The 23,989-nt window shown below is 66.5% G+C and overlaps 1 protein-coding gene across 1 annotated transcript in view; it reads left to right on the plus strand.

Moving 5' to 3' along the window:
• Positions 1–11,475: 11,475 nt before the first annotated feature.
• Positions 11,476–23,989, plus strand: part of MUC5B (mucin 5B, oligomeric mucus/gel-forming) — a gene marked incomplete at its 5' end in the record, with an annotated part of 32,346 nt that continues 19,832 nt past the window's right edge. The window contains 25 exons of the mRNA XM_081099277.1: positions 11,476–11,636; positions 12,167–12,243; positions 12,950–13,000; positions 14,130–14,201; positions 14,859–14,909; positions 15,458–15,719; positions 15,839–15,953; positions 16,076–16,166; positions 16,329–16,435; positions 17,112–17,313; positions 17,681–17,806; positions 17,920–18,037; positions 18,127–18,265; positions 18,810–18,920; positions 19,106–19,175; positions 19,517–19,654; positions 19,894–20,058; positions 20,378–20,472; positions 21,259–21,385; positions 21,536–21,791; positions 22,196–22,251; positions 22,361–22,461; positions 22,595–22,746; positions 23,077–23,215; positions 23,324–23,434. Coding sequence (XP_080955403.1) covers positions 11,476–11,636; positions 12,167–12,243; positions 12,950–13,000; positions 14,130–14,201; positions 14,859–14,909; positions 15,458–15,719; positions 15,839–15,953; positions 16,076–16,166; positions 16,329–16,435; positions 17,112–17,313; positions 17,681–17,806; positions 17,920–18,037; positions 18,127–18,265; positions 18,810–18,920; positions 19,106–19,175; positions 19,517–19,654; positions 19,894–20,058; positions 20,378–20,472; positions 21,259–21,385; positions 21,536–21,791; positions 22,196–22,251; positions 22,361–22,461; positions 22,595–22,746; positions 23,077–23,215; positions 23,324–23,434 — 3,093 coding nt within the window. The remainder of the gene's footprint in view (positions 11,637–12,166; positions 12,244–12,949; positions 13,001–14,129; positions 14,202–14,858; positions 14,910–15,457; positions 15,720–15,838; positions 15,954–16,075; positions 16,167–16,328; positions 16,436–17,111; positions 17,314–17,680; positions 17,807–17,919; positions 18,038–18,126; positions 18,266–18,809; positions 18,921–19,105; positions 19,176–19,516; positions 19,655–19,893; positions 20,059–20,377; positions 20,473–21,258; positions 21,386–21,535; positions 21,792–22,195; positions 22,252–22,360; positions 22,462–22,594; positions 22,747–23,076; positions 23,216–23,323; positions 23,435–23,989) is intronic.

The following is a 23,989-nucleotide window of genomic DNA, read 5'->3' on the forward strand; positions in this document are numbered from 1 at the left end:
CAGGCACCAGCCAGCTGATGGTGCTGGGGGTGCGTGGCAGTGCTGAGGGGTGCGTGGTGGGGTGCGTGGCTCCAGGCTGGCCACTGGCCGAGGCTGGCCGGCAGGACTGGGGGCCCGCAGGCTGGACAGTTGGGCCGCCAGGGGCCACCCTCAGGCTCAGGGTCCTGTGGACACCGGGCAGGGGGCTGAGGAGCCTGGCGAGGATTCAGGGTGGAGGGTGAGGCCTAAGCACCGTCCTCTGGGACAGCAAGGGGCTCCTCCCCTGGTCTCACAAAGGGAAGCTGAGGCCGGGCGCTGCCTGCTGGGGGTCCGCAGCCGGGCGCAGGAAGCCGGTGCCGTGGCCCCCAGCTGGTGAGCAGTGTCCCAGCCCCGTCCTGGAACTAGATGCCCAAGGCTCTGTCCCCCAAATCACGCCGCCTCAGCTGCAAGAACTGGGTTGAGTCGGGGGCGGAGGTGGGACTGGGGCCACGGCACCAACCCTCCATCTCCGGGGTTCAGTCGCCACAGGGGCAGCTCGTGGCCCACGCCTCCAGCTCAGGCCTGGGCGGCGGGAGCTGAGCCAGGGGTCCCAGGAGTCCCGGCGTGGACTGATGTCCGTGGAGGCTGGGCCAGCCGCACCGGGGGGCGTGGCAGGGCTGAGCCACGGAGGGGCCGAGGCCCCAGGGTCTCGGGGCAGAGAGGTCCCCGGGTGAGGCTGGATGTATGTGGCCGCGCGCTTGGCTCACGCTGCCTCGCCCACCCCCGGCCACCCTGTCCTTCGAGTCTGGGCCTGAGCAGGACGTGCGGGTCCTGCCCCAGCCCCCGGCTGCCCCTCGGACGGGCTGTTTGCCCGGCTGCGGGCAGTGGAGCAGACCCGAGCCTGACCCTCCTGCGGTGGTCCCGGCCAGGCGGGAGCAGATGGGGAGGGGTCAGCGGGGAGGCCAGGCAGCCGCTCACGCCGGAGATGGCCCGAGCGTGAGGGCCTGGCCCGGCCACAGGGCGGCAGGGCACCTCCCTCCCCCGCAGCGAGCTCTCAGCCGCGGCTCTGGGAGCTGCTGGCCCCGTGACCTGCTGACCCGCAGCCTCAGAGGCCCCCTGAGCGGATCGGGTGTCGGAGCGAGCCGCCCCTTCCTCTTGGGCGGGATGGGCGCCAAGGTGACTAATCCCCCACCGTCAGCAAGACCTTCCTGCCTGGAACCCAGGCCGGTGGCAGGACGTAACCCGAGCGGGTCCCTGCCCGCCCCCCACGGCCGCAGCCCCCCAGGTTATGCAAGTGACACTTACCGGAAAGAGCTGCAGAGCTGGGCGTGGCCCACGCGGCCACCACACCGCCTGCCACCACGGCGGCTCCTCCAGGCCCATGCCCAGGCCTCCCCCTCCCTGCGGGGCACCAGGAGGGGGCGGGGTGACTGCCCACCTGGCGAGTGGGCACATGGCTAGATGGAGCCCCGGCCCCTGGGCCACTCTGGAGCCCATGACCCCGGGGGTCTCACTGGGGGCCGTCCCGGTGGCGCCCGAGGGCCACCCTGCGCGGCCGGTGCCACCCTGCCCACCACCGACTCGCTGGGCAGCCCGTGATCGTGGTGGGCAGGGCAGGTCACAGCTACCTCCGGCCTCTGCTGCCAGCGCCCACCCACCCGGGACACCGGGTGCTGGGCCTCCCACCCTGGCACCGAGTCACTGGAGAAGGCCACTTGGTCTGAGGCCCGCGTGCCGGACACCCAGCCCCTGCCCTTGGGTGCGCCCGGGGCCGGACAGCCTTCCGCACAGGCAGGGGCCCTGCGGGCGGTGGCACACCTCGCGGGCAGGACGCTGCAGGCAAAGCCCAGGGTCGGGAACGCAGGCACCGGCAACAGTCAGGCGGCCGGACCCGAACAGCCCCTGAGCGCAGCCCCTGAGCGGCGCCTCCACTCCCTCGGCCCCGAGGACCATGTCCTTGGGATGCAGCCGCCTCGCCCAGGGTCCAGCCGCCCCGCGGCCCAGCGGAGTGGCCACGCCCTGGGGGGCCGGACCCGGAGCAGGACCCTGAGAGGGGAGCAGGTCCGTGAGTCAGCGCGGCTCCCACCCAGCGGGTGGGTCCTGAGGAAGTTGGCAAACTCCCTGTAGAATCTGCACGACGTCAAAGTCTTACTCAAATATCCTGTCGGCTGACGAGGAAGGACAGGAGGGCATGGCCCTGCCCGCGCGGGGAGGGGGGGCGGGGGGACAGCGGCCTTGGGACCAGGGGTGCACCGTGGTCCCCGAGGGCCTCCCTGCGCAGCCGGTGCTGCTGCAGGAGGAGCAGAAGGGACCAAGGGGCGTTGGGTGAGGGCGGGGTGGCTGGGGTCCAAGGGGGCGTCCAGGCAGGGGAGGGTGGGAGGCCGGGAGGCTAGGTGCCCTGATGGCAGGGCGGGGAGGGGGGCGGTGGAAAGGGCCAGGCTGCTCGGCCCTGCTGCTGGGGGTGACAGGAGCAGGAGACCAGCTGGGGGTGGGCGGGGAGGGCAGAGGGTGAGGAGGGGCTGGGAGGGAAGGCCCAGCGGTGGGTGCGGGTGAAGGGCCAGGACCACTCCACGGGGAGGAGACGGGCTTGGGGAGGGTCGCGCAGCTGTGTGACCAGCAGAGGCAGGCGGCGGTGGTCCCGGCCCAGGGCCGACTGCGGAGCTCACAGCTCTCCGCCGGGGAGGCCATCAGGGAGGGTGAGAGGAGCGTGGGCCTCGTCCCGCTGCCGGGCGACTCGGGACCTGGGCCGGGAGGACTGGGCCCTGGGTTTCTAGGACCTGAGGGGGCGGGGGTTCCTCGAGCAGGTGTGTCACCAGCTGTGGGCAGCAGTGCGGCTCCGACGGCCAGGCGGTGACCCGGCTGCTACAGAGGGGCCTTCTCCCGCCTCTCCCGTCTCGGTCACCCTCCCCGCCACCTCCATCCACCTAGAGGGCCACACCAGGTTTATATTTCCTTACAGAAAAAATAAAATAAAATAAAACATAAAGCCCGGTCAGCATGGCTCAGTGGTTGAGTGTCGACCTAGGAACCAGGGGGTCACAGTTTGATTCCCGGTCAGGGCACAGGCCCGGGTTGTGGGGTGTGCGGGAGGCAGCCGATCAGTGCTTCTCTCTCATCATTGGTGTTCCCCTCTCTCTGCCTCTCCCTTCTTCTCTGAAATCAATAAAAAGATATTTTAAAAAATAAACATGAAGTGTTGCTGTTGCAAAGCCCGTGTGTCCCAGGCCCCAGAGGGAAGTGTGCTCACGACTGAAGTTCCAAAGAACTCGGGTGTGACCGAATACGCCCAGGACTGCGGGTCAGAACAGCCGGACACACGGACAGAGGCCCCGGGAATCGGCCCTGGGGCTCAGGACCCACCTCGTCCAGTGCCCACCCCTCCCTGGGCCTCAGGTGCCAGGCAGGGCAGCCTGGGTGGGGCTGGCCAGAGGATTCAGGGACGGCCCCCAGGACAGGCCAGAGCTGACGCAGCCGGACACAAACCCGCCCCACCTCCACGGCAAACAGCCCAGCGGGGCTCAGGGGACGTGGCACCACGAGCAGGGGGTGGGGGGCCAAGTCCACTCCCCATCAGCAGGCCTGAGGGTCTGTCTCCCCCTCCACCCCCCGCCGGTGCCAGGCTCAGCGCCACCCTGTCCCTCTGTGAGCCACGCAGTCCCTCGCCCCACGCAATGGAGGAGCAGGCAGAGCGCCCAGGAGGCCCAGCCTGTCCGCGCTGTGGCCCCCCTCAGGGGCCCGTCTAAGTGGGACCCAGCCCGCCAGGGGGGCCAGCAGGGGAGCCTGCCGCTGTGCATGCGCCAGGCAGCTGGGCATCTGCAGATGGTCCCCAGGTGACAGCGATGGCCCGGGCCCCCCATCCCCTGGGCTCAGTCCCATGTGCCCCAAGTCAGGCCCATGGAGGGGGTGACTTCCCGCCCAGTCTTCAGACTCAGGCCCCTTCCTGAACTCCCACCCCAGCCTGCGGGCAGCTGCTGCCCCCCGGGTCTCAGAGGAAAGCAGGGGCTCGCGGGATGGGCCAGGGCAGCGGGCAGGGCTCGGTACCAGGCGCCTTTCAGCACTGCAAGGAGGGAGGGGGCCGGGGCCGTGAGGGGCCACATCTGGGCCCCTCTGCCAACTCTGTGGTTACTGAGCCAACACCGGGGTTCCTGGAGGGAAGGGAGGGCCTGTTTGTCGGCGGACACTCGGTTAATCTCCGCCACGGACCCAGGCGGAGGTCCCGCCGCTGTTTCCTTGGCCCTGAGCTGGCTTAATCCTGAGCAAACGGGCCCGGGGCTGCCTGGCCTCCTCCTCTGTCCACACCGTCCACCGCGGGCCGCGCCGTCCCCACCGAGCTGGCTGCACTCCCCATCGAGGGGACCCCGGGAGACTCCGCAAACCTGGCCCTGTTTGGGGTGCTGCTTCTGCAGGGCAGTCACCAGGGCTGGGGAGGAGCAGGGGGAGCGGAGGAGGGGGACCTGCCGCCTCACGCACACCTTCTGACAGCTCAGGCGGCTCTGCCCAGAAGATGGAGGGTGCCCCTCCCCCTCCCCTCCCCCCTCCCACCCCACCAAGGCCTCCCTCCCCTGGGTTCCTCTCCCCACCTCCCCCTTTCCCACTTCCCCCTGCCCCTCCCCCACTGCTCACCACGGTGTCCCCCCATCCAGGTCCAGGTCCAGCCGGGGCCACCGCACCCGGCCTCCCTCCCGGCCGTGCAGGGAGCATCAGCCCAGCCAGCGCGGACCTTCCGGGAGGACGTGCGCTCTGCTGTGGTTTCCAGCTTAGGGATGAGCTGCAGAAACGGAAGGCTGCCTCCCCCAGGTCACACTGTCTGCCTGCGGCCCCCTCCTCCTGTTTGCTCAGGTGTGTGCGTGCCCCTCCCTGGCCCCCTCGCTCCCTCGCTCTGCGTCTGCCTGCCTTTCTCAACCTCTGCTGCGTGAGAGGACGCCCTGGCCCCCTCGCCACCAAGGAGGCGGGTGCGTGTCTCCCAGAAGCAGGGCAGGGCCCTCCACTCCGCTGTCCTGGCCGCATCTGGGATCTGACCCGGGACCCGAGTCCCATGAGCAGTGCCTTTCGCCTCCTTCCACCTGGAATCGGCCCCAGCCGTTCTCCGTGTTTCCTGACCATGACCTTCGGGGAGGGGGGCGCGGGCGGTGATGCCGCGTGGCACCCTCAGACCTGGCCTCTCGCAGCCTCCCCTGGCTCCGGTGGGAGCAGGCGCTCAGCAGGGACGACGCCGTGAACCCGTGTCCTTCTCGGGGCGTCGGACCGGGACCACGGGACAGGGAGCCGGGCCAGCGCTGGGCTGCTCGCCTGCATCGCTGTCCGCCAGGGTCTCCGCGGGAAAGGGCCCTGTCGCCCTTGGAAGGCATGTGGCCCGGGGAGAGGCTCGGGGACCAGGGAAGGGCCCCACTGGCCCCGGCCACACCACGGGGTCGGCCCCGCGCGGCCTTTCCGTCCCCCCACTCCTCTCCCTCGGCACCCCGCCCGGGGAGAACGTCCTTGTCCTCCCCCCCCCTTTTTTTTATCTATTCATTTATATCAGCATCGGCTCATGCACATCTCTCTCTTCAGAACTATACACCCACATGTGTAATACTTCCACAACAAAGATTTTCTAAAAATAATAAAAATGTAAAACACAAAAAACTATATGGTGGACTGGAAATGGAAAGCCCTGGTTTCCCACAGAAACACGAGAGAGAGAGAGAGAGAGAGAGAGAGAGAGAGAGAGAGAGAGAGAGAGAACCGACTTTTCAGAACTACAGAAGACAGTCCATGGTGTGTGGCAACCAAGAGAAAACGCCGTCTCCAACATGATAGGACAGTTTGTGGCATTTTTCACTTCTGCTCATCCTTGCACTGCCCCCCCACCCCCCGCCCGGAAGTGGCAGTTTTGGTCTTGAATTGGCAGCCCAGTCCCCATCCTCCCCCCCCCCCCCCCCGCACAGCCCTGAGGCGCAGAGAACACCACACTTGCCAGCTTTGCGCGCGCCCGTTCTCATGCGTGTGCGGGTGTCTGAAGGGCTGGCGCCAGGGCCCCTGTTTTGCTGAACTAGGAACTCAGGTGCCAAAGCAGCAGGCCCTGCTCACAAAAGCTGCAGGTGACCACGGACCCACAGGCTCCTGGGGAAGCGATCACAGGTGGGGGCGTACAGGTGGCCATCTGACGCCTGGAGAAACTGAGGTCAGACTCTGAGGGCCATTAGGACATTCTAGAGCCGCCATGAAGGTGAGGGCATTTAGAGAGCCATCCCCATGCCCAGCCACCAGGGGCGGGCCCTCAGCTCGGGGCTGCCTCCGCACAGAGCCAGGCTGAAAGGACGGGGGAGCCTCTGATATTCATGTTCACTGTCAAAACCTTAGCGAAGCACGAACCAACGGGACAGAGACCTCAGCGATCACACACAGCAAGGAATAGTCTTTGTAAAAATTGTTGGGGAAAGTCTCAAAACAAAGGGAGCACTACGGCCTTCAGCAATAGCTACAACAACAGAAAAGAAAAGAGAAGGGAAGGGAAGGGAAGGGAAGGGAAGGGAAGGGAAGAAAAGAAAAGAAGAGAAAAGAAAAGAAAAAAGAAAAGAAAAAAAGAAAAAAAAGAAAAAGGACAGTAGACACTGGAGGAGGGGAAGAATCTGATTTCCAGAGTGACCTTATTATAGTATTGAACACCCCAGTTTTCAACAACAACAAAATCACAAGGCTTATATATATATATACCCCATTCAAAGGAGCAAAATAAATTTACAAAAATCATCCCTGAGGAAGTCCAGCTATCAGCCTTACTAGACAAAGACTTTAAAACAACTGTCTTAACTATGCTCAAAGAGGTAGGAGAAACATGGGCAAAGAACCAAGGGAAATCAGGAAAACTGTGCATGCACCAAATGAGATATTAACAAAGAGGTGGAAATTATTTTTGAAAAGACAAACAGGAGTTGAAAAATACAACTGAAATAAAAAATTCACTCATGGGGTTCAACGTAGACTTGAGCAGGCAGAAGAAAGATTTAATGAACTTGAAGACAGGACAATCAAAATTACCAAGTTTGAGGAGCAGGAAAAACGAGAGAGAGAGAGAGAGAGAGAGAGAGAGAGAGAGAGAGAGAGAGAGAGATGAATAGAGCCTATGGAACTGGTGGGACATCATCAAGAAGGTCAACATACGTATAATGACAGTCCCAGCAGAAAAGAAAAAGGGACAGAAATATGATTTGAAGAAATAATGCTGAAAACTTCCAAAAAGCTCAACAAACTCCAACAGGACAAACTCAAAGAGACCCCTTCTAACATGCATTGTAACCAAACTGCTGAGAGCCAATGTGGAAATCTTAAAAACACCAAGAGAGAAGCTATGCGTCGCTGACAGGACATCCTCGGTATGATTATTAGCCAATTTATGGTTAGAATCCTTGGAATGCAGAAAGGCTGGGGACGGCCTTCAGTATGTGAAGTATTGAAAGGAAAATAAAAAACACACCCAGTTAACAAAGAATTCTATATCTGGCAAAACTTTCCTTCAAAAATGAGAGAGAAATGAAGACCTTTCCAGATAAACAAAATTTGAGGGAGTTGATTCTTGCTGGACCTACTCTAGGAGACATGCCTTAAAAAGTCCTTCAGGTTGAAATAAATGATCACTAGGCAGTAAATTAAGGCTACAGGAAGAAACAAATTTCCAATAAAGCTGAATATGTGGGCAAATATAAAAGCCGCTGTCATTGTAATTTCTGGTTGTGACTCCACTTTTTATTTGCTACCTGATTTAAAAACGAACGCATGCAAATAATTGTAAGTCTATGTCATTGGGAACACAGGCGTAAATCTGTCATTTTTTTACAGCAACACGAGGGGACTGGAGTTTTTGTATGCCACCGAAGTTGAGTTGGTGTCCATCCAAACTAGACTGTTCTAACTTTAGGGCGTTATATGTCAGCTCATGATCACCACAGAGAAAACATCTGTACAATACACACAAGGGAATGTGAAGAACATCCAGATCTGTTGCTACACGACGTCAACTAAACACAGAAGAAGGCAGTGACCGGGTAAAGGAGGAACAGAGCCAGGCGACGCACAGGAGCCGGGAGGGCGACGGCAGGGGCAGGCCCGTCCTCACCAGCAGCGACTTTAAACCTAAGTAAGAAACCTCCGTCCAAGGGCAGCGATGGGCAGGCGCGGTGAAGAAGAACGTATCCCGGCCCTGAGCTGTCTGCACAAGAGAACGGGAGACCTACAGGTTCAAAGTAGCAGGTCGGGAAAGGACATTCCTAGAAATAGGAACCCAGCGACCGGCCGAAAGAAACTCTAAGTTTAAACAGGTAACGAGGGACGAAGAAGGATGTTATTTACTGATCGAGAGTCAATGCAAGAGGAAAATACGACCATTTTAAACCTTATATGCCCCCAACATACATTAAGAAGACAGCGGCAGAATTACAGTGAAAGATGACTGTTCTGAAGCCATCGCTGGAGATTTGGACACCACACTTCTAGGAACGAATGGAACCACCAGACAGAAGACTAACAGAGAAATGGAGGATGTGAACAACATTATAAACCAGTTATACCTGGTACCTAACCTGTATCTACAGAGCACGCCACCTAACAGCACAGAACACACATGCTTCTCAAGGGCACACGAGACATTCTTCATGAGAAACTGCAGCTTATGCTCAAAAAAACAGTTTAATAAATTTTAGCCCGGCTGGTACGGCTCTGGGGCTGAGCATCTGCCTATGATCCAGGAGGTCAGGGTTTGAGTCCCGGTCAGGGCACATGCCCGGGTTGCGGGCTCGATTTCCAGTGTGGGACGTGCAGGAGGCAGCCGGTCCATGACTCTCTCTCATCATTGATGTTTCTCTCTCTCTCCCTCTCCCTTCCTCTCTGACATCAATAAAAATACTTTTTTTAAAAAAAAAGGACAGGGAATGCTGACACCCGCTACAACATGGCTGAATCTTGAGGACACTGTGCTGAGGGAAGAAGTTCAAACATGGTGTGACCCCCTTCCAGGAGGTCCCAGGGGCGGCAGCTCCATAGCCCAGGGGTCCTCAAACTTTTTAAACAGGGGGTCAGTTCACTGTCCCTCAGACCGGTGGAGGGCCGGACTATAGTTTAAAAAAAAACTATGAACAAATTCCTATGCACACTGCACATATCTTATTTTGAAGTAAAAAAACAAAATGGGAGCAAATACAATATTTGTATTTGCATGTGGCCCGCGGGCCGGAGTTTGAGGACCCCTGCCATAGACGGTGGTGAAGACGGCAGGGGGCGGGGGGGGGGGCGCGGGGGGAGCTTGTGTGTCATGGATTCTCGGTTTGGAAGATAACAGCGTCCTACAGGTGGACGGGGGCAGAAGCCATAAACACCACGAACGTATTGACGCCGCTAACGTACACTTAAACGTGGGTGAAATGGCGAATTTTGTCACGTTCATTTTACTACAAAAAAATCATTTCCTATGGTTTCCCTGCTTTACTAGTAAGAGCTCCAATGCCCCCCAAATTCAGAGTAAGCCCAAGCCCCCCCACACCTGACCAAGCCCGCCCCATCTCGGCTCCGCCTCCTCCCCATGTGCCAGTCCCAGCCGCACCAGGGCCTTCAGACCCTCCAATGGGCCTGCGCCTGCTGTCCCCTCCCTGGAGGAGCTGTCCCCTAACTTGCAGGCGCTGCCTCCCCCCTCCCGTGCCCTCCCCTCGGCGCAGCTGTCACCCCCGCCCCCAGCCGCCATCCTCTCCGGGTCCCTCCCAGGTGCCTCCTGCCACCCTCACGGTGGCGGCTGTGCATCGTGAGCTCCGTGGAGCAGGACCTGGCTCTCCTGTCCCGCGGACCCCAGTGCCCAGGGCAGCCCCCCCGCGCCCCCCCCCCCCCGCCTCTGGGCTCAGCACAATTTGCTGGAAGGAAGAAGGAAGAAGGGAGGGAGAGACGGAGGGGGAGGCAAGGGCCACTGGCCAAGGGAGGGATCTTTGTGGAAACCAGGAAGACTGGGAAGACGCTGGGGCTGGGTCACCCCCCCCCCCGCCCCGCTGGGACCCCCCAGCCCTGGCTCATGGCCCACGGGTCACACCACCGGGCCCCTCGGCTCCCTGGGAATGTGGGCCCCTTGGGAGACAGACCAGGGCTGCCAGACCCCCATGGCCACCCGGTGTCCACGCAGCCCTCTGGGGAGCAGGAGGCAGCACCCCCAGAGCAGCGCAGGGGGGCTCCGAGCGGACCTGCAGCCAGGCCTGTGGCTCCCAGAGCTGTGCCCGTCCTCCTGGCGCCTGCCTGGTGCCCAAGGGCGGCCGGGCACCCAGCCAGCGCTCAGCAAATGCCCCAGACCCCCCGCATCCAGGGACCGCGTCTGGAGTCTGCTCCCTGGTGGGGGGCAGCGGGCAGTTGGGGGGCTGAGGCCTGGGCTGGGGGGTCTTTATTCACGGCCCGGGGTCACTTCACCTCCGGGCTCTGCTGGCCAGTGAGGCCGCGTCCCGCCGGACTCAGGAGCAGGGCGTGCCGGGCGGGCGGTTCCTGGCACGTCCGCGGAGCCTCGAGAGCCGCAGACGGCAGCCGCGGTTCCTCTCGCCTCTGTTCTCGGCTCCCTCAACTGTGAAGGGGTAAACTCGCTGAGCAAACAGGCTGGGCCGGGCATCCGGGATGTCTCAATCGCTGGACCCTGAGCCCGCACTCTCCGGACGGTGCTCAGGGGGGGACCCGCTGGGTCCCCGCGCCCCTGGGTGCCAGCGCCCGCCTGCTGGGCGGGGGTGGGGGCAGGAGGGACGGAGATGGACACGAAACCTAACGAACACTCGGGCCCCAGACCCAGGTGCCGGGGCCGCTCATAGGAGGGCCCTGTGCTCCCCGAATCCCTTCCCAGGGACCAGGGATGTTGTCAAGTTTGGGGCAAGGACACTGGATGAGCCAGAGTGAGAGCTGGGGTGTTGGTGACCAGGTGGCCCCGAAGCCCTGCCCGCCAGTCGGTCCCACTTGGACAGGACAGGGGGTGCGCTGTCCCCCCCAGGCCCACCTCTCGGCCTCCCCCAGGCTCCCAGGGCTCGATGTGGAGCTGAACCCCCAACCCTATGGAGGGAGGCGGGGGCTGCAGCCAGGGGGGACCCCGAGGTGCCCTCCTGCGGGGGCTGCGCCATCTGGAGGGGCCGCCAGCACCCCTCTCCCTGCTGAGGTCACCCCGGTCCCTGCTGAGGTGACCCGTCGGCCCCAAGGGCCCCCAATAGTCATGCCCCCCACGGAGGGATTCATGAGAAACTGCAGCTTATGCTCCAAAAAAACAGTTTAATAAATTTTAGCCCGGCTGGTACAGCTCTGGGGCTGAGCATCCACCTATGAACCAGGTGGAGTGCACCCCACCCTCCACCCACTTCCTTCTTCTCAGGGGCGAATCCCTCCATGGGGGGCATGACTATTGGGGGCCTCCGGGCCTCCTGGGGCACATTGGTCCTGCATGGAGTGCCGTGGGCCGGCCCAGGCGGGTCCGGGACCCCCTGTTAACAAGCAGCCTCAGGAGGGAGGTGGGGTCCCTGGGCCCCCCGCTGGGAGCCTATGTCGGGCCGTGACCAGGGGCATCAGGCAGGGGCCACTGAGTCAGTGTCCACCCCCAAGGCCCCGTCTCCCCTGGATGTGGAACTTGATGACAAAGAGGAGGCCAGGGACTTGCAAGGGGCACAGAGCCGCCTCCTAGCACCCCCCACGCCACAGGCCAGGTGCCGGCCTCCAGCGCCGGCCAACCCACCCGCAGCTGCACAGGGACCCGGGGCCGCCTGCTGGCCAGCAGCACTGCCCTCGGCCTCGCAGCCCCTCCCCACTCCTCGGACAGGACAGGGGGTGCGCTGTCCCCCCCAGGCCCACCTCTCGGCCTCCCCCAGGCTCCCAGGGCTCGATGTGGAGCTGAACCCCCAACCCTATGGAGGGAGGCGGGGGCTGCAGCCAGGGGGGACCCCGAGGTGCCCTCTTGCGGGGGCTGCGCCGTCTGGAGGGGCCGCCAGCACCCCTCTCCCTGCGGATTCCCAGAGGCGCTGGGGCGGGGGTCCTGCCTCTCGGGGCCCCAGGGCCAAGGCTCCTTCCTCCTCGCACCACCTTCCTGCTCCGGCCCCTCCCCGAGAGCAAACACCGAGCGCGGGGGAGAGGGCAGTGCCCCCGGGCACAGCGCCAAGGCCTCCGGCTACATAAGGCCCGCGGCCCCCAGGGGAGCGAGCGCCTTGCCCACTCCCTCCTCGCCACCGCCTGCCCGCAGTCCCCAGATGGGTGACCCGAGCGGGTGTCGGGCGCTGGCCTGGGCCCTCCTGGCCCTGCTCTGGGTGCCGAAGGCAGGTGAGTGGATCCTCACCCACCCTCACGGCGGGGCCTCCATGCCCCTCGCCTGGGGCTTCCTGCGGAGAACGGACGGGCGGGACCCCACCCGGCGTGTCCAGGGGACACTGGGTCCCCCGGGGAAACCCGTCCCTGCCCAGACAGACGGGTGCATCTCCTTCCCCCGCGAGGCCAGCCGGTGACAGCTCGGGCAGCCCAGCGGCTGTGAAATGCCCCCTCGAAGCAGGGCTGCAGGGGGCGGCGGGCCCAGCACCAGGGGCCACTTCTGAACCCCACCCCGCCCGGTGGCTCGGCCTCTCTCAGCCTCCTCGCCCTGGGGCCCCCTCCGCCCGGGGCCCCGCCGTCCCTGGCAGCTCGGTAGCAGGAGCCCTAATACTTACTGTCAACAAAAAAGATGCAGCCGCAGGGCTGCCAGGTGACACCAGACGCCGGCCTCCGGCACTCAGCGCTGAGCCGTCCCCACTTGCCTCGCCCGGAGCTCGGGGCAGGGTTCGGGTTCGGGTTCGGGTGGTGGCCTCTCCCTGAGCCCCTGGCCCAGCCCCTTCCTTGGGGAGGCCTGGGGCACATGCCTGGCCCCGGCTCCTTTCGGTTGCGGTTTGCACAGCCAGGTCCCCACTCAGCGGGTTCCTCGGGGCTCCCCGGGCCCTGCACCTGAGGGGGGCCTGCGGTGAGTGCACCCCCCCTCCACCCACTTCCTTCTTCTTAGGGCCGAATCCCTCTGTGGGCGGCATGACTATCGGGGGCCTCCGGGCTGAAGGCCCGTTAGGGGTGGGGGAGGGCGGGCCCCGAGTGAGGGGCATGTGCACCCAGATTGCTGGGAGGAGGAGTTGGCGGCGGGCATTTCCCTGGTGAGTGACAGAGACCCAGGCGCACCGGCCGGTTCCCCCGCCCAAGGAGGGTCCTGCCTGGAGCCCGTTCTCTGGAAGCCGGGCCGGGCCCCAGAGGAGGTGCCCTGGGACCTGCGTTCTCACCACGGGGCCTGGGGCCTGGGGCCTGGGGCCTGGGGCCAGGGACAGGGAGTCAGGGCTGCAGGTCTGGGGTCAGGGGTGGACAGACGGACAGGCAGAGGGAGCAGCCACCTCCCGGGAAGCAGGCCCTGGAGAGGGAAGGTGACCACAGGGCCTGTCCCTCGTCCCAAGTGTCGGTGGTCTGGCCGGGCAGGTCCAGCAGGAAGCAGCCCAGACGTGACGGCTGCCCCGGTGCCCCTCGCCGGGCTCAGGCCCCACGGGGGACCTCAGGGGCCCCACCCTGAACCCCCCACAAAGCACAGTCTGGGTCCCAGAGTGGGACCCCTGGCAGACGCGGGGAAGGAGTCCTGGGCCACATGCATGGCGCCCCACCTGAGCCCAGCAGAGAGGCCCTGGTCAGGCAGGCGGGGGGCTGCCTGGAGGAGGCAGACTTGGGCGACCTCGGCCACCCAGTGCCGGGGCTCCTGGTGCCCACCTGCCACGCCTGCCGCTTGGGTTCTGGTCTTGGGTTTTGGGTTTCTGCTAAGTCATGCCTGGGAGCCTCCCGGGCTCCGGTGTCCTGCCCCCAACAAAGCCCGTCTTTGTCCTTCTCTGAGGGACCTGGGGTGGCGAGCCCTCTCCTGGGGTGGCCGGGGCCAGCGGGGCCGCCGCCTTTTCCTGATTCCATTCTCCTGCCTTGTCACAGGGAGAGGAGGACGAGGCAGCTCCTAGACCTGTAGCCGGGGGGCGGGGGCAGCACAGGCGCCAAAGGTGCAGCCCCTGCCAGAACCCCCCAGCGGAGGCTCCGCTTCCTGTCCCTGAGTGACCAGAGGCCAGAGCCTGCTCCTGTGGCCGCCACCCTGCACCCCTCGACACCCAAACAGGCCGCCAAGGGGGGTGGCGTGTCCGGTCCCCACTGACTCCATCCTGTCCCCACAGAACCCCAGGGCAGCGCAGGGGCGAGCTGGGCAGACACAGAGGCAGCCAAGGGCAGTCGGAGGATGGACACTGGTACGCGGCCCAGCAGGCGGAAGGGGCCGGGTGGGGGCCGGACCCCTGTCTCCATCCGCATGTGACACACAGACCTTCCCGGAGTCCATCTGCCAGGGAGGGGGGTGTGCAGGGTCTGAGTTAGAAGCCAGGACACGAAGGCGCAAAGGAGACACGCAAATGCTCACACTCACACACACACAGTGTGCACACATGTCCACACACTCACACATGCGTGCGCACATTCATACATGCACACACATGCACACTCACACATGTCCACACATCACAATGCACCGACACATATACACGCACACACATGCACACAGATGCACACACTCGCACATGCATGCACTCACACACACAGTGTGCAACACATGTCCACACACAATAGGCACACACATGTCCACACACTCACACATGCATGCACACATTCATACATGCATGCACACACGGGCACACACACTCACACAAAAGCCCCGAGCGGAAGCCTGTCTCAGCCTGTCTCGGGCGGCAGGGAGGGCCCAGCAGGGGCAGCCATCAGTCCGGGCTCCCTGGGGTGGGTAAGGGCTGGCCTGAGGCTCCCACTCCCCAGGGTGGCAGTGAGGAGGGTGGGGTCCCGGGAAGGGGCGTGGCTGCCTGGCCACGTCCCCTGAGCGCCCTGCCCTCACTCCGCAGCCCAGCGCACGATCTTCCTCCCGCCCATCACCGTCCTCCCCACCATGAGCCGTGAGTGGATGCCCCACTGCTGGGGGCGGGTGTTTGCCGGTCCTGGGGTCACGGATCGGGGGTAGAGCTGGGGCTGAGGGCAGCTGGGCGGCCGTGGGCACAGCGGGGAGCCTGTCCGCAGACCGCTCTCCCGGGCGGCCGCGGGCACAGCGGGGAGCCTGTCCGCAGACCGCTCTCCCGGGCGGCCGTGGGCACAGCGGGGAGCCTGTCCGCAGACCGCTCTCCCGGGCGGCCGCGGGCACAGCGGGGAGCCTGTCCGCAGACCGCTCTCCCGGGCGGCCGCGGGCACAGCGGGGAGCCTGTCCGCAGACCGCTCTCCCGGGCGGCCGTGGGCACAGCGGGGAGCCTGTCCGCAGACCGCTCTCCGGGCGGCCCCGGGTGCTGGGCAGGCGCCGGGGTCCGGAGTCAGAGGTGCTGACGGGAGGGAGGCAGTGCTGTGGTGAGAGGGGGGCCGCCTCTCGGCTCCCCACTCCCGAACTGCGTGCCTCCCCCGGGGAGCCGGGCGCAGGCGTGGCGTCCAGCGGGGCCTCCACCGCGCTCTCCCTCAGCCCTGAACCCGGCGCACAACGGGCGGGTCTGCAGCACGTGGGGCGACTTCCACTACAAGACCTTCGACGGCGACGTGTTCCGCTTCCCCGGTCGCTGCAACTACGTCTTCTCGGCGCACTGCGGGGCCGCCTACGAGGACTTCAACGTCCAGCTGCGCCGCGGCCTGGCCGGCTCCAGCCCCACCATCACCCACGTGGTCCTCAAGGCCCAGGGGCTGGTGCTGGAGGTGTCCAACGGCTCCGTCCTCATCGACGGGCGGCGGTGAGCCCCGCGTGGCGGGAGGGTCAGACCCCCGTGGGCTGGTGGAGGGGCAGCCACGGGGAGGGCCCTGGACCTTCCCCGAACCCAGGGCGGTGGGAGGACCAGAACTCTCACCCCAGGGAGGAGCTGCCCTTCAGCCGGGCGGGGCTGCTGGTGGAGCGGAGCAGCGACTACGTCAAGGTCAGCGTCCGGCTGGTGCTCACCCTCATGTGGAACGGCGAGGACAGTGCCCTGGTGAGAGGCCCGCCCTCCCGCCCCGGCTGTGGGAGTCCCCGGGGGATGGGGGGGGCCGGGGGTCAGCAGGGGCCCTGCCGGGCTGCGGGCTGCCGAGCTGGAGCTGCCCCTCCCGCCCCCAGCTGGAGCTGGACCCCAAGTACGCCAACCAGACGTGTGGCCTCTGTGGGGACTTCAACGGGCTCCCGGCCGTGAGCGAGTTCTACGCCCACAGTGAGTGCCGCCGGGTCGGGGCGTGCGGGTGGCCAGCGGGGGCTGGGCAGGCGGGCGGGGGGCTGGGGCTCTCGGGGCCCCAGGCAGAAGCAGGGCGGGGTGGGTGGGGGTCCCGGGCTGGGCAGCCGGCCCTGCGCAGCCCACACGGAGCCCTCCCCCCAGACGCCAGGCTGACGCCTCTGCAGTTCGGGAACCTGCAGAAGCTGGACGGGCCCACGGAGCAGTGCCAGGACCCCCAGCCCGGCCCAGCCGACAACTGCACGGATGCGGTGAGCCCTGCCCGGGGTGTGCGGAAGGCGGGGGCGGGGGGCGCAGGCTTCCTGGGTTGGGACCTTGGTGTCCAGGTGATGAGGGCCTCCTAGAGCCGGGGCAGCCGAGGACTCTGCCTCCACTTTGGAGGTGCACCCACTGTACCCACACACTTCCCTCCGCACACACCTGAGAGTGCGTGTGGCCCTGTGTGAGCGTGTGCCCACCTGCGTGAGGAGATACACACACCCCCCACAGTCCTGCCAAGGGCGGGGGCCTCCGGGAGCCCTGCTGATGAGCTGGGAGGACCCCGTCTGAAAGCTCTGGACCCCCCTCAACCAGCAGGACCCCCAGCCTTAAATCAGGGCTCGGAGTGGCAGCTCCCCCAGCTTGCTGGTCAGGCTGCGGCCGGGGGGCGGGGGGCGGAGGAGGAAGTTCCTCCATGGGCTGCTCCAGGGTGGACGGGCCCCACCCCCCTTGTTGGAGCCGCCTGCAGGGGGAGGGTCTGCCCCTTTCCTGGGTGGGGGCACAGGGTGGGTGTCCCTCCCAGAGCCCAGCAGAGCCCTCCCTGGGGGGTGGGGGGGAGGTTCAGTGTCTGAGCAGGAGGCTGGGGGGCGGGGGAGGGAAGGAACCCCCAGGAAGAGGGGGCCCCACTCAGTCCCGCCCAGAGGCCGTGAGCCGGCGCTGTGCTCCCAGGAGGACCTCTGCCGCCGCACCCTGCTGGGCCCGGCCTTCGCCCAGTGCAACGGGCTGGTGGCCGCCGACGAGTACGTGGCCGCCTGCGCCCAGGACCTGTGCCGCTGCCCCACCTGCCCGTGCGCCACCTTCGCCGAGTACTCCCGCCAGTGCGCCCACGCGGGGGGGCAGCCGCAGAACTGGAGGGGCCCCGACCTCTGCCGTGAGTGCCCGTCACCCTCACGGAGTCCCTGGGGAGGGGGTGACCAGGGAGACCCCGGGGGCCACCTGGGGGGGCGGCCTCGGGAAGGTGGAGCCACTCGGGGGCCCACAGACAGCAGGGCAGGCGAGCAGAGGGGAACATGGCAGGCCCGGGGCCGGGGGACCCAGAGCAAGGACCGGCCTCGGCACAGGAGGCAGCTGGGGGTGGGGGGGAGGTCAGACAAGCAGGCCTAAGGCTCCGGAGCCCAGGGCCTTCCGAGCCCAGGTGTGGTTTGGGGGACCCTTGGGGACACAGGGAAAGTGGGAGTGGAGGCAGCCCGTCTGCCCATCGAGCCGCCGGGGTGCCAAGCACTGTGCCCTCCCCACAGCCCGGACGTGCCCCCTCAACATGCAGCACCAGGAGTGCGGCTCGCCCTGCGCGGACACCTGCTCCAACCCCGAGCGCGCCCAGCTCTGCGAGGACCACTGCGTGGACGGCTGCTTCTGCCCCCCAGGCAGGTCCTCCTGGCCCTCGGGGACGGGCCCCCAGCCCGGACCCTCCGCCCATCCCCGGGGCTGCCTCCTTCACGGTGCCCGCGCCCCCGCTGACCCGCTCACCCCTCTGCAGGCACGGTGCTCGATGACGTCACCCACACCGGCTGCCTGCCCCTGCAGCGCTGCCCCTGCACCCACGGCGGCCGCACCTACGCCCCGGGGGCGTCCTTCACCACCAGCTGCAGCTCCTGGTAGGCCCCCACCCTATCCCGCCAGGGGGGCGGCGTGGGGGGTGGGTGCACCCCCCCTCACCCAGCCGCTCTGCTCCTCGCCTCCGCAGCACCTGCTTGGGGGGACTGTGGCAGTGCCAGGAGCTCCCGTGCCCGGGCACCTGCTCCGTCCAGGGCGGCTCCCACATCTCCACCTACGACGAGAAACTCTACGACATGCACGGCGACTGCAGCTACGTCCTGTCCAAGGTGCGGCCGGTCCCGGCCCTCAGCCCTCCCCTGCCCCCCGGCCCCTCCTGGGTCCCATCCACACACCCACAGGGGCAGAGGGGCGCCCAGATCCCGAGACACGCTCCCTGGAGGTGACTGCAGGTGCCAGAGGCCACTGAGAGCCACCGCCCACCTGCAGCCTGCATGGCAGCCTGGACACAGGGCACGACACACACATACACAGAGACACACGCATACTCAGAGACACACGCATACACAGAGACACATGCATACACAGAGACACACGTATACACAGAGACACACGCATACACAGAGACACACGTATACACAGAGACACACGCATACACAGAGACACATGCACACTCAGAGACACATGCGCCACACAAGCCCACAACACATACACAGGGACACACGCACACTCAGAGACACACCCACACTCAGAGACACATGCACACTCAGACACATGCGCCACACATGCCCACACACGTGTGCACATTGGTGCACGCATACACATGTGCATTGCACACACAGGCAGGCACACAATGCCCTGCTTTGCCCTTAGAAATGTGCAGACAGCGGCTTCACGGTGCTGGCCGAGCTGCGGAAGTGCGGCCTGACAGACAACGAGAACTGCCTCAAGACGGTGACCCTGAGCATGGACGGCGGGGACACGGTGAGGGTGCTGCCCCGTCACCTACGACAGGGATGAGCGGGGGGGGGGGGGGCGGGGGGGGAGCAGGCTCCAACGCCCTCCCTGAGCCCCGCGGTCCCGGCAGCCACCCTGCTGGGCTGTCCTAGAGCCATCCAGGCTCTGGTGGCTCCGCCCCAGCCTGACCGGCCCCTCCCCTCCTCCCCCAGGTCATCCAGATCCAGGCCAGTGGCGGGGTGTTCATGAACTCCATCTACACCCAGCTGCCCGTGTCCGCAGGTACGGCCCGGACACGCCCGGCCCTGCTTGGGCTCTCTGGCTGCGGGCAGGTCCAGAACATGCCTGGGGTGGTTGTCACGGACAGAGGGAGGTCTCCATGGTCCCACCGGTGGCTGCTGCGGGGACCCCGGCCTCTCAGGGTGTCCGTGGTCCCGCCCCGTGCGGGCATGTGAGCTCCGGCCCAGCTCCTGGACCGCAGGGGGTGTCGGGACCACCAGACGCCTGTCTGAGCCCGTGTCCGCCTCCCGGGCCGTCCCGGGAGCACGAGGCTCGGGCACTGGGGGTGAGCGTGGCCGGGCTGGGCCTCCGGGCAGCCACTGACCACACCGCCACCCCCACAGCCAACATCACCATATTCCGGCCCTCGACCTTCTTCATCCTGGTGCAGACGGGCCTCGGGCTGCAGCTGGAGGTGCAGCTGGTGCCCCTCATGCAGCTGGTCCTCAGGCTGGACCCCGCCTACCGAGGCCAGATGTGCGGTGAGCGGGCCGAGCCGGGAGGGAGGGGGCCGGCGGTGGGGACCGGGAGGCAGCGAGCAGGGAGGGGCCTCGGAGGATGGCGGTGGGGCCGTGCACAGGCGCCGACCCCCACCACAGCCTATCGGCAGATGGTTCTGGAACCCAGCCATGGTGTGGGAGAAAGCACGGGCCGGGAGCAGGCCGGGCTGGACAGCCGGGTCGGATGCCGGCTGATCCCCCTCCCCCCCCCCCGGCCCCAGGCCTCTGCGGGAACTTCAACCAGAACCAGGCGGACGACTTCCTCAGCCTGAGCGGCGTGGTGGAGGGCACGGCCGCCGCCTTCGCCAACACCTGGAAGACCCAGGCCGCCTGCCCCAACGTCAGGAACAGCTTGGAGGACCCCTGCGCCCTGAGCGTGGAGAACGGTACCGCCGCCCTGGGGGCCCTCGGGCTGCTGCCCGGCTGCCCAGCAAGCCTCACGTCTCACCCGGCCTCGGGGGCCGTGGGGCTGGGGGACCCGGCTATCTAGGCCTGCGTGCAGACAGCAGGGTCTGGGCAAGCAGGGTGGGGTGCCGGGACCCCATCTCTGGGAAGAGTATCTCGCTGCCCTGCCAGCAGTGCCCAGGCGGCGGGTGGGTGAGCCCCAAGCCCAGTTCAGGGCCCGCGCGTGTGGAGCAGAGGCTGGGGGGCAGGTGCAGGGAGGGGGTGGTCAGCCGCCTGGTGACCCCCATGTCCCCGCCCCAGAGAACTACGCCCGGCACTGGTGCTCCCTGCTCACCGACCCGGCCGGTGCCTTCTCCCCCTGCCACTCCGTCATCAGCCCCACACCCTTCCACTCGGTGAGACCCTGCCGGGGGGACCCCACTCTCGGGGAGGGCGGGGGCTGGAGCGGGACTGCCCTGCAGCTTCTCCCAGCCTCCCTTTCCGGGGTCCCTGTGCCAAGGGCCGAGCTCCCATGGACGCTCCGGGGGAGGCTCCGTCCCCACTCCCCGCTTCTGGGGCCCCAGGGTCCTGGGCTGTGGCTGCACCCCCATGTCCCTGCTCCGGCTGCATCTGGGGTCACGTGGCCGCCTGTCGCTGCTTCTGTGCGAGTTTTGTCTATGACACCTGCCACCCTGGCTCAGGCCCCCAATGACGCCCCTGTGCTCCTCACACCCACAGAGCCCCTATTTGCAGGAGGGTTACGGTCACAGGCCCCAGGGGCTACCTTTTGGGGGGACACAACTCAACCCACAGCCATTGCCTCCTAGGCCTCATTTCCGGAAGCTCAAAGCCCCCAAATGCACTGGACTCCTCTCCTGTAGGGTGGGGGGGTCTGTCCTCTGGGAGCTGTGGACTCCGCCCTGCCCCCCGCCCCCGCCCCCTCCTCTGGCCCTCGGCCAACACAGCGCTGCTGTGTCAGGGTTCTCCCTCCACCCTGTCTGGTCCCTGGTCCCTGGTCCCGGCAGAGCCCTCGCTGACCCCACGCTTCGGCCCGCCCACCGCGGAGGGTGCAGCGCTGGGGCCCTGCTTGCGGGGCGGCCTCCAGGCTGGCCAGGGGAGGGGGCAGGGTCCCAGGCGATGGACCAGGGAGGAGGGGCTCGGGGTGCGGGCCGGGTCCCTGATGTCCCACGCTCCGCGCCCAGAACTGCCTGTTCGACACGTGCAACTGCGAGAAGAGCCAGGACTGCCTGTGCGCCGCGCTGTCCGCCTACGTCCGCGCCTGCGCCGCGCGGGGCGTGCTGCTCCGCGGCTGGAGGGCCGGCGTCTGCAGTGAGTGGGGGCCCCGGGCAGCACCCCCACCCGTGTCCTCGGGCCTCCTCCTGGGCCCAGCCAGGGCCCGGTGCGCCCCCTGCCCCCGCTGCCCGAGGGGAAACTGAGTCCCGGCCACTGACCGTCATGCCGTCCCCACCCCGCCCCCAGCCAAGTACACGAGCACCTGCCCCAAGTCCCAGCGCTACGCCGACGTGGTGGACCGCTGCCAGCCCACCTGCCGCGCCCTGGGCCAGGCTGACGTCACCTGCGGCGTGGCCTTCGTGCCCGTGGACGGCTGCACCTGCCCCGACGGCACCTTCCTGGACGACGCGGGCAGCTGCGTGCCCGCCGAGGCCTGTCCCTGCTACTTCCGCGGCTCCGTGGTGGCCCCCGGGGAGGTGGTGCACGACCACGGAGTGGTGTGGTGAGGCGGGGCGGGCCGGGGCGGGGTTCCCTGGGGGGCGTGTTCCCCGCCCAGCCCTCAGCCCTTCGGTAAAGGGGGACCTCTCCCCGGGCCGGGAGGGGGTTCTGAGGGCCCAGGGTCCTCGGAGGGTGCTGGGTGGGTGGTGCTCCCTCGGGGGCCAGCCCGAGGACCCCACGCCCTCCCGGCCAGAGGCAGCTCCCTCGCCAGCTGGGCCACGGCCTCAGCACCTGGGCCCGCCCTTGGCTCGTGTCCTCACCCCTTTGCGGGTTGGAGGCCTTCACAGAGACCCTGGTCCTCACCTCCGGCCGGGCCTGGGGACCCGCGCCCTGCCAGCCAGGACCTGGGCGGGTCCGTGGGCAGCGGGCAGCGGGCAGCGGCCCAGACCCATCCTCCATCCCCCGTAGCTCCTGCGCGAGTGGGAAGCTGAGCTGCCTGGGCGCCGTGGAGCAGACCAGCACAGGTACCGCCCTCCTGCCCGCGCGGGCACCTACCTGTGAGGAAGCGGAAGGGCTCCTGCGGGCCTGGGGCGGGTCCCGGCTGCACAGCCCCAGCGTGCCCTCCTCCCGCAGGCTGCGCGGCCCCCATGGTGTACCTGGACTGCAGCAACGCCTCGGCAGGCACGCCTGGCGCCGAGTGCCTCCGGAGCTGCCACACGCTGGACGTGGACTGTGTGAGTCAGCCGCCCTGAGGGCACAGCCACACCCCTGCCCTGCGGGGGTGACCCCCTGGCCTGGAGGACCCCGGTGGGCGTCCCTGGGCCGCAGCAGGGGCCGCGCTGCTGACCCGCACCGCCCTGTCCACAGTTCAGCACTCACTGCGTGTCCGGCTGCGTCTGCCCGCCGGGGCTGGTGTCCGACGGGAGCGGGGGCTGCGTGGCCGAGGAGGACTGCCCCTGTCTGCACAACGACGCCGCCTACAGGCCTGGGGATTCCATCAGGGTCGACTGCAACACCTGGTGGGTCCATGCTCTCCGAGGTGGGGCGGGGGGGGGGGCGGGGGAGGCCGAGAGCTGCAGCTGAAAGGCCACACGGACCGCAGCCTGAGTGGGCCCTGGGCAGGGTCCTCGGCAGGAGGCAGAGAGGAGCTGAGGCCGGCCCTGCCCCTCCCCTGGGAAGGCCCCTCGTGTTCCCTCCCTCCCTGAGAGGTGCCCGGGCCGGCCTCTGCCCAGCAGATGCCAGGGCTGCAGGTGCCAGGGCTTCCTACGACCCCTGCTGACGGGCAGGGCTGGGTCCCCGTCCTTGTCCCCGCCGTGGCCGTGAGCAGGACATACCTCTGCCCCCTGCAGCACCTGCCGGAACCGCAGGTGGGAGTGCAGCAGCCGGCCCTGCCTGGGCACCTGCGTGGCCTACGGGGACGGCCACTTCATCACCTTCGACGGCGAGCGGTACAATTTCGAGGGCAGCTGCGAGTACACCCTGGCCCAGGTATGCGGTCCCCCCGCCCCGTCCGCCCCGCCCCGTCCGCCCCGTCTGCCCCGCCCCGAAGGCCGCCAGGATCCGGGCCTGATCCGCCCGTCGTCTCTCCTGTCCCAGGACTACTGCGGAGGCAACGGCACCAACGGGACCTTCCGCATCGTCACCGAGAACATCCCCTGCGGGACCACGGGGGTCGCCTGCTCCAAGGCCATCAAGCTCTTCCTGGAGGTGAGGGGTGGCCAGGGACGCGCTCCCTCCCTCTGCAGCCGACGGCTCACCCTGTGGGGTCCCCAGCCCTGGGAGCCCCGGCCCGCCTGCTGCACTGTCCTGGCGTGGCCACACAAGCGGCCACAGCCACTTAAAACCAGAGGTTCATCTCCGCACGGCTCTGAGTGTGTCCGGGCCACGCCCTTCAGGAGGCTCAGGGGAGGGTCCCGCGCACCCCTCCCGCCTCTCAGGACTTGTGGCCACACCCCTCCTGTCTCTGCCTCTGGCATCACGTGGCTTCTCTGTGGGTCCTACTCCTCTCTTACGGGGATACCCCCAATCCAGGACACCTCGAGATCCTTTAGCTAATCACATCTGCAAAGACCCCTTTTCCAAATAAGATCCTGTGCCCAGGTCTCAGAGTTTAGGAAGGGACACGTCTCTGGGGGCCTCCGTTCAGCCTGCTGCCCTGGGGACGCCCCTTCCAGGAGAGGGAGGTCAGTGTTTCCCGGCAGAGAGCAGAGCTCTGGCTGGGTGTTCCCCCAGGGCAGCGAGGAGCACAGGAGGCAGCAGCAC

Source organism: Myotis nattereri (genome assembly GCF_964212035.1).
Source record: "Myotis nattereri genome assembly, chromosome: 9".
Lineage (NCBI taxonomy): Eukaryota > Metazoa > Chordata > Mammalia > Chiroptera > Vespertilionidae > Myotis > Myotis nattereri.